Source organism: Sinocyclocheilus anshuiensis, unplaced genomic scaffold, assembly GCF_001515605.1.
Source record: "Sinocyclocheilus anshuiensis isolate Anshui unplaced genomic scaffold, SAMN03320099.WGS_v1.1 scaffold1015, whole genome shotgun sequence".
Lineage (NCBI taxonomy): Eukaryota > Metazoa > Chordata > Actinopteri > Cypriniformes > Cyprinidae > Sinocyclocheilus > Sinocyclocheilus anshuiensis.
The window spans coordinates 864,338-873,726 of record NW_015546029.1 but is presented as its reverse complement, the minus strand read 5'-3'; the positions used below and the strand labels follow the sequence as shown (position 1 = coordinate 873,726).

At 35.7% G+C, this 9,389-nt stretch overlaps 1 protein-coding gene and 2 non-coding genes across 3 annotated transcripts in view; 2 read left to right on the top strand and 1 right to left on the bottom strand.

The window, feature by feature from the left end:
* LOC107698718 (attractin-like protein 1) overlaps positions 1 to 9,389 on the top strand; it is a 286,058-nt gene that overhangs the window by 12,068 nt on the left and 264,601 nt on the right. The window contains exons 3-4 of the mRNA XM_016499821.1: positions 186 to 273; positions 4,955 to 5,210. Coding sequence (XP_016355307.1) covers positions 186 to 273; positions 4,955 to 5,210 — 344 coding nt within the window. The remainder of the gene's footprint in view (positions 1 to 185; positions 274 to 4,954; positions 5,211 to 9,389) is intronic.
* Positions 1,262 to 1,332, top strand: trnag-gcc (transfer RNA glycine (anticodon GCC)). Its single transcript has one exon. It is a non-coding gene; the product is annotated as a tRNA-Gly (tRNA).
* trnag-gcc (transfer RNA glycine (anticodon GCC)) lies at positions 6,407 to 6,477 on the bottom strand. The gene has a single exon. It is a non-coding gene; the product is annotated as a tRNA-Gly (tRNA).

The following is a 9,389-nucleotide window of genomic DNA, read 5'->3' as shown; positions in this document are numbered from 1 at the left end:
AACCAGCACGGATCAGCTCCAGGCATGATGAAGCGGATAGCGTCCTCTTTTGGAAGACCAAACAAAGTAGTTTTGTTTTCACAATATATAATGTATACATTACTTTCCCCACATTTATCAGCTTGCAAAGAGTGTGCAGCACTTTCTCTTTCTTCCTTTCCTTCTTATATTTGTCTGTTTTGCAGCTATAATCTAGAGAGCAGCACATGGGATATAGTTCCAATCAATGGTGGCCCTCTGCAGTGCTATGGACACACTCTGGCTCTTCACAAGGTAAACACACTGCTGCTAATCACCACACTTTGCATAACTTAACGTGAAGTGACGCGTAGCCAAGTATGGCGTCCTATACTCGGAGCGCTGTTCATTCACTCCCCCCACCTACAATCCCTGCCGGTACCAAGACTTGAACCTTTGGGTTAAAAGTCAGACTCTACTGCCTTAGTGAGTGATTTGACTGTTTGCCATTACAATTCAGAATGTGTGATTTCCACTTGAAAAGATGTGACCTCAGTCATTGTTGTTCATAATGTTACAGGGTCAGATAGTGTTTAGCTACGTATTGCACCGAGTAGCATATACTTTAATAATTTTGTAGCAACAGTGCCCACTAGTGTTTATTTTTATCAGCTAATGTAGTAATCAGTGCCTTATAAAACCCAGACAGACAGTTTATGATTTTTTTTGTGTGATTAGAGATCCTTACACCGTTGATTTAGCATTGTAGCTTTTAGCTTAGCAATGTAGCGATTAGCATAACTGTTACATTTTTCATTATTTACTGATAAACATTTTTTGTGTGTATTAAACATGGGTACTTGATCAAATGCATTCTCTGTGTTAAATTATGTTTTTAGTTGTGTTAAAAAAAATGACTTCCTCTTTCCAAATCTTACTGCACGTTTTCATTGAGTTCCTTCTCTTTGTTTATTCTACTTGTTAAATGAACATGCTGACATAAAAGCTGTTAAAGTAAGCTAAGTATTGATTTGTTATAGTAAAGTGGTAAGTTTTGTTTCGTCTGGAGTGGACTAACAAAAGAAAAGCTGTGCTGCATTGGCCGGGAATCGAATCTGGGCCTCCCGGTAATGTGGGGCTGAGGCACACATGGCGTCTAAAACCAATGCGATGAAGCAGGAGCGTCAGCAAAGAGAGTACAGAAACTGTAGAAGTGTACATGAGAGAGAAAAGGGAAGAACTTGAGAGTATGGTGATTGCAGCCCCACATGACCACGGGAACTCCCATCACTTTTTCATGTAAGCATTGGTGGTTCAGTGGTAGAATTCTCGCCTGCCACGCGGGAGGCCCGGGTTCGATTCCCGGCCAATGCAACACAACTTTTCTTTTGTCAGTCCAGAAAAAAAGTGACTACTTTATCGGAACATTAAAGTAAGTACTTGGCTTAGCCTGCCTATTTAATTAAGTTATTTAATTTAATTAATTAATTAAAGTAGAATGACGAAAGTAAAGGAACAATGGCAGAAACAGCTGGAAAGAGGAAAATAAAAACATAATTTAACAGTTAATGCATTTGATCAAGTACCCATGGTTTTCATCCCAAAAACAGAACTTAAAAAAAAAAAGTCTATTATTGTGACAATTTATTCAAAAATACACGTCAAATCAGAGGGTTCACTTTTTTTTCTGTGGACAAAAAAAAATAAAATGTTGTGTAAATCAAGTCTGGGTGTGTGAAAATATTAAATCAAAGTCAAATCAGAGTTGTTTCTTGTCAAATGTACAAGTAGGCCTACCATGTATGAAGTACAATGAAAATCTTACTTGAATGCTTCTCCACAGGCTATAGACAAGACAGAATACAATAGGCATTATTGCTGCATTATGTACAAAAATATGCACAAGAATAAACTGGACTCCTTTACAGCTAGAAAGCCACTGTCATCCCTCTAGGCTCCATTTTCTTTAGATAACAAACTAAAACGGGCTTTAATTTTGGTTGAGACGCATGCTGTCACGCACTACTGTGATGTATGTTTAATTTAAGAAATAGGGTGAAGTTATTCCGTACACAACTGTCAATCACATGCTTTCTGATGAATTTTCCACTGCAGGGTGTTCGTTTTCACCACCAGAGCCTGTAATAATGTCTGTGGATTCATAAGAATGTTTATACTGCTATTGGTTTCAAAGATACACTCACTGAGTCTGAAGGAAATAAGCAGGAGCTTTCTCTCAGTCCACAGTGTAAACTGGTTTCACTGGGCTATTTTTAAATGAGTATAATAGAGCAGTGGATATACCTGTGCAACAGTTTAGTGGTCACCAAGACCTCACACTTGTTCATTATGCATATGAAGAGTTCAGATGAAAAAGCCTCTAAGTGCCATCTGAAATGTTCTTCTAAAATTAGCATTTTTATCAGACTCCTGTTTAGGTTCAGTAATTTTATTTTAATGGCAATGTATAGGTCCTTTTCTATGCCATTAAAGTGAAATAAATGAACATAAATATTGGAGCCTGATAAAAATGCTCATTTTAAATTTCACATGGCACTCTTCACCAGTGTTGGGGGTAACGCATTACAAGTAACGCGAGTTACGTAATCAGATTACTTTTTTCAAGTAACTAGTAAAGTAACGCATTACTTTTTAATTTACAAGAGAATATCTGAGTTACTTTTTCAAATAAGTAACGGAAGTTACTTTTTTTTCCAATTTATTGACTGACAGCTCTCCTGTCCCCATGTTGAGAGAAATCAGAAGATGTTACTGTAGTTCTAAAATAAATATGAATATGCATTAATTCATCTCTCACACAAAAAAAAAAAACCCAGCTTCAATATTCCTCAAAATGAATAAAAATAATGCAACTCAGAATATGACGCAAACCTGCAATAATTAAATGTTAAACAACACAAATATGCTTTATGTATTTAATCCCATTCTATTAACCCAAGTCTTTGCTTCTGACCTTCGATGATCCAGTTCAATCATAATAATAAGCACAAATTACTCTAGACAAACATTTGTGTGTTCCGTAAAAAGTAACTAAGTAACGTAATTAGTTACTTTTTTATGGAGCAACGCAATATTGTAATGCATTACTTTTAAAAGTAACTTTCCCCAACACTGCTCTTCACATATACATACACTTTCTCTCTCATGTGCAGTGCACAGTATGTTTTTAATTGGCTGCCTTCATTGTGGCAAAAGGTCCAGATCTTCTTTATGCACCAAGAGCTTGTAACACTCCAAAGAGAAAGGAAAAATTTAAATCGCATCATATGACCTCTTTAAAGTAATTGTTTTGTCCAAAATACACACGACTTTCTTTAAACTGTCATCTGGCAGATGTCTTTATTTGTCGAATGCACTTTGATGAAAGGAATGCAGTAGCAGGCTAGTGAATATGCATTTACGGAGGATTATAGTTTGTGCATGCTTGTGTGTGTGTACATGCACACGAGTTCAGTCAGCAGAATATGAGATGGCTTTTTGTTTACTGTTTCATGAATCATACAGCACTTTCATGAATCAGCAGTCTGCACTTTTATCTGAACCAAATAAATGTGCAGATATCCTTAAATTCTTCTTTTCCATTCTGATGGAAATGCTTTTTTTTTTTTTTAAAGAAGTCTCTTATGCCCACCAAGGCTGCATTTATTTGATCCTAAATACATAGAAAAACAGTAATATTGTGAAATATTATTGCAGTTTAAAATAACGGTTTTATTTTTTTAAATACAATTTAAAAAAAAGGTTTTGGAACCTGTGATCCCTTTTTTTCAGTTTTTTTTTTGACAAAATATTTCTATTTTGAATAAATGCTGTTCTCTTTACTTTTTTTATTCATCAAATAATTCTTGAAAAAGTATCAATCAATAAGCTGCACAACTGTTTCCAACATTGATAATCAATCAGCATATTAGAATGATTTCTGAAGGATCATATCACACTGAAGACTGGGGTAATGATGCTAATTCAGCTTTGCGTCAGAAATAAATGAAAATAGAAAACCATTATTTTAAGCTTTGCGTCAGAGAAATACATTTAATTTTAAAGTACATTAAAATAGAAAACCAGTATTTTAAATGTCACAATATTACTGTTTTTACTGTATATTTAATAAAATACATGTACCTTTGATGAGCATAAGAGCCTTCTTTAAAAAACATTAAGAATCTTACTGATCCCAAACTTTTAAATGGAATTGCTAAATAAAATAATTGTTAAAATAACTGTTTTATATTTGAATATATGTTTAAATGTAATTTATTCCTGTGATGCAAAACTGAATTTTCAGTAGCAATTTCTCCACATGACGTATCACATGATCCATCTAAAATTCCTTATTATCAACAGTTGTGCTGCTTAATATCGTTGTGAAACATTTTGTCTGATATATAAAATGTTAAAAACAACAGCATTTATTTGAAATAGAAATATTTTGTAACATTATAAATGTATTTACTGTAATTTTTGTTCAATTTAATGCGTCTTTGATTAATAAAAGTAGAAATTACTTAAATCTTACTGAGCCCAAACATTTGAACAGTAGTATTTGCAAAAAAAAAAATACACAAAATAACTATTATTGTAATGTAATATATTACATTACACATATATATCGCCGTTGTAATCGGAGTTTAGGGGATTGGCCTATTTGACCTGAGATCAACTCATAACCTGTCTAAACTTTGTAAACACCACAGAGTAATAGTAAAGAGACTAGTTTTCCATAGTTGTATGCTCAAGTTTGAGTCATGTTTTTGTTAGTTAAAGAGATGCAGCAGTGTCACTAGATTTGAGTCTGTTCTCCATGGAGTCCTTTCTAGATGCAGTGTATTGATTGGCTGTTTACACAGGAGAATATGTGCTACTGTGAAGCTGGTAAATTGGTCTCCAACTTTAGCTCAGCCTGAGGTGATGTAATACCACAAATGCTTGCACAAGAACTCATGTCATCTTAATTTATCCACTCTATCCTTTGCAGGATGATATCTACATGTTTGGTGGGAAGCTGGAGTCCGGCTCCGGTAACGTAACAGATGAACTGTGGCTGTTTGATACACGTAGCCGGTCTTGGTCCCTCAGAACACCCAGCCCTGGGCTGCAGGTCCAACCCTTCGCTGTGGAGGGACATACCGCTCACATAGTGGACACCAGGAATGGAGAACCCATCATGGTGGTGCTTTTTGGCTATTCACCCATTTACAGCTACCTCAGCCACATCCAGGAATACAACATTCGTAAGTACTGATATGTGCCTGTGCCTTAAAATAGATTCAGAATTTCATTATTAAGAAAAATATTGTTCACATGAGCCGAGAGTGTAGTTTCATGACAGAGACTGCATTGATGTCAATCTGACAAACACAGACAGTTCCTCTGACTTCCAGCAGATGGCAGTGTATTATAACATTTAATTAGCGTAGCGCTTTAGTGATGACATGGTGAGTTGACATGGCCAGACTCATTAAAGTGAAGGTTTTCCACTTTATTTTCTTTCGGTTGTATTTTCTACTCGACTCGCTCCACTCTCTGTCACAAACACACACCCACTCAAACGCACACTCATGCTTTAGGTCATTAAGAAGCGGTGGTACCTGAAGTGCACTGTCTGGGATTGAACAATGATTCATTTGTCTGAGCTCTGTTGAGGCTCCACTTAAATCTCTCTTTCTCATGCTCTCGCTTTCCCCCTCTTGCTCTTTCTCCATTCGTTCTCTCTTAAATGAATACATGAGCTTATTAAAGCTGGTGAAAATGATGGCAAACGCACCTCACTACACATCTGTTAAAATTGATGACATAAAGAACTTGGCGAAATTAGAGTGAAGCAATATTTGAAGAGAGGCTTTCTTAAACTTTAGATATAGGTAAAAATTCAAGTGATGTAACAAGTCAGAAAAGCAGTGAAAGGCAGAGACCACTTGACCCTGGGATCCTATGTCTCTGTAACACTTAGTCATGTGTAATTCATCAGAGATGTTCTACCAGAGAGCAGCAACTAACCAGTCTTGAAATCAGACATGCTAAATGTCAGCATGTTAGAAGTTGTTACACCACAATGTTAGCTTCTGTTTAAAAATTAGTTTTAATGTATTTATTTATTTTTATTCTCTTAATTTGAAGAAAAAAGGTTGAAAAACATTGTTGCATTGGCCGGGAATCGAACCCGGGCCTGCCAGTTTTAATGTATTTATTTATTTTTATTCTCTTAATTTGAAGAAAAAAGGTTGAAAAACATTGTTGCATTGGCCGGGAATCGAACCCGGGCCTGCCAGTTTTAATGTATTTATTTATTTTTATTCTCTTAATTTGAAGAAAAAAGGTTGAAAAACATTGTTGCATTGGCCGGGAATCGAACCCGGGCCTGCCAGTTTTAATGTATTTATTTATTTTTATTCTCTTAATTTGAAGAAAAAAGGTTGAAAAACATTGTTGCATTGGGCGGGAATCGAACCCAGGCCTCCCGCGTGGCAGGCGAGAATTCTACGACTGAACCACCAATGCTCACGTGACATATGTGTTTATTGACACGTGGTCTTCCGTGGCCTCTCCTGTAATGTTTCTCTTTTTCCTCTTTATTTTTAATCATTACTTTTCACTCTTACTGCCTTTTATTCTTCTCAGAAGTTTCATTGTTGCACCCATCCTGCCCCTCACTAGATTTTAGACATAGATTCTTAGATTATACATAGATTTGCTAGACAGAGATTTTAGTTTCCTTCCATGTAAGATCAATGAATGGAACATTAAAATTGTGTTTCAAGCATATGTGCTCAAATATTTTAGCACTTAAATACAACAACAACAATAATAATAATAATAATAATAATAACAATAATGTATAATAAGGGTCCACTGAAGGCGAGCATTGTGAGAACCCAAGTGCAGTTTTATTATATTCCAAAAGTTAGTAGATAAACAGTAAAGGCTTGGCTTGGCCTGGCCTGGCTGGCATTGTCTCACCAACAGTTGATTACAATCATATTTCAGTTTATTTCCATCATTAGTAACAGTTTCCCCTGTGGGACAAATAAAGTTAATATTAGACGTATATTAATAATAGGCTACTTCATTAACTTTGTTATTTACTACCCCTGTTGTAGTATTATTCATAAGTAAAAACCAACAAGATTTTTTTTTCACCATGTTTCCAAATTCTCTACCCCAGGTCCAAAAGAAATGTAAAGAATATACAAACTGAAAACATTAAATACTTTTATGATCTATTTCCATTTGTTATTTTCAAAAGAGAAATACTGTCATGGATGTTTACAGAGCAGAGGTCACCTTTTTCTTCATTCCAATGGGAGAGATGGACGTTTGTTTGTCTTTTGTTTATTATTATTTTGTGCTGTATTAAATAGCAATAAATAACACTTTAATATCTAAAGAGTGTTCATGTAATTTTATACATTAGTAATGTTGGGAAATGAATACATGCATAATAATCGTCATAATTGTAAAACTGTGATTATTCCTCAGACAATAATCGTACAAACAAAATCTATAATCGTTGCATCCCTAATTTTTACATAATTTTGTATGTATTTGGCCGTTTACGCGCAATAAAGCCCCGTTCACACTGCCAGCGACAAAGCGACATGCTCCCATTCACTTTCAATGGAGAGCTGGCGACTTCCAGGCGACAGTGACCGTTGGCGACAGAATGTGGGCGTGTCAAGCGACAAAAGTTAAGAATTGTTTAACTTTATGCAAATGAACAGAGAATTTCGCGAGCGACAACAATAGGAGTGAAGAATCTGTCAGTGGCGCTCACACGTCACCGTCTCGAGTGCAGGCAAGACAGGACAGTATTTTTATTTCTTTTGTGAAAGTCGCTCTATGTGCGTGCGCTTTGGGTGTGAGCTCACAGAAAGCAGTCTCACAGTTTAAAATTGTAAGACTCAAAAGCACGTGCAAATGATACATTCCGTCATCTGTCCCGAGCGACTTTCACACTGAAATATTTATGGGAATTTCCCGTTTACAAGCGTGGAAACTGAAACACCCGCCAGTTGTATCAAAAAGCAGCCCAAATTTTATCAACTCGCCCAGCGCATTTTTTTCCCGGTCTGACGTTACCAAAAGAAGCCCAATTGTGCGGGAACCCTCCCAATCTGGCAACACTGCCAACAGTAGATACAGGCAACAAAGATAGACAAAAGACAGTGGCAACATGAGGGCTATCTATACACAAGACTAAATGACTAAACAAGGAACACCTGTGAACAATCAAGACAATGACCTAATCACAAAACAGAACTAAGAGCCACATGACCAAATCAACCAATAAGAACAAGTCACATGAACAAGACAACCAATAGCAGGATTAAATAAGGGCAAGGGAAACACATGACAGGATCCATAACTATGAAAAAGACAAAATAAAAGAAATGATAACATGAACGTAAAAACATGAAAACCCAAAACCAACCGTGACGTAATAATAATAATAGTAATAATAATAATAATAATAATATATTAATACCACGTTTAGGCATGTGCTATAGTAATTTTTTTACTATACTTTTTAATTTTAATGGTTATTTAAAAAAAAAAAGTTTACTATACAAGTATGGAGTCCCATACTGGGAATTTGTGCTCTGCATTTAACCCATCCAAGTGCACACACACACAGGGCAGTGGCACCCGGCAAGCAGTTCGGGGTTCAGTGCCTTGCTCAAGGGCCTCACCTCAGTCATGGTCAGAGGCGGACAGTAACTAAGTACATTTACTTGAGTATTGTACTTAAGTACACTTTTTGAGTATCGGTACTTTACTTGAGTATAATTTTTTCTGGAAACTTATGACTTTAACTTCACTACATTTGAAAGACAAATATTGTACTTTTCACTTCACTACATTTCTATCAAGATCCTCAAAGTAGAAAGTCGTTAGCAGCTTTGAAAGTCAGTGGGTGATTTTTTTTCTTCTCTAAAAACTGTCTTTTTTTCAGACAGTTTATCAGTAATCACTCTTGGGGCTACATAAAGTGATTTCCCAGCATTTTTTGAGCACTGACCAGTTCCAAATGTGATATTTATTTACAACAATTCAATAATAAGAAGTTAATATTGTGGTTTATATTAGACACAATATTGTCTGATTTTGCTAAATTGTGTAAGTGAAAATATTACCTATAAAGCCACAGAAGAACTGTTGTGCGTCTCCTAATAAAACACAAAAGGTGTTTGACTTGAAGTAACACTGCACAGACCATTCTGTGTATGACATCAAAGTACTGCAAGAGCGATCAGACAGCATTTTTTAATTTTTTGTTTTGATGTCAAATAAACCTTGCTGTTTTGATTTTTTGTTAAAGCAGTGTTGCTGTTGTAAAATTATACAGCTACAGTTGTGTTGCTGGGTTTTAAAGCAGGTTTGATTTTTTATTTTCTTCCTTATCAGTCTGTATT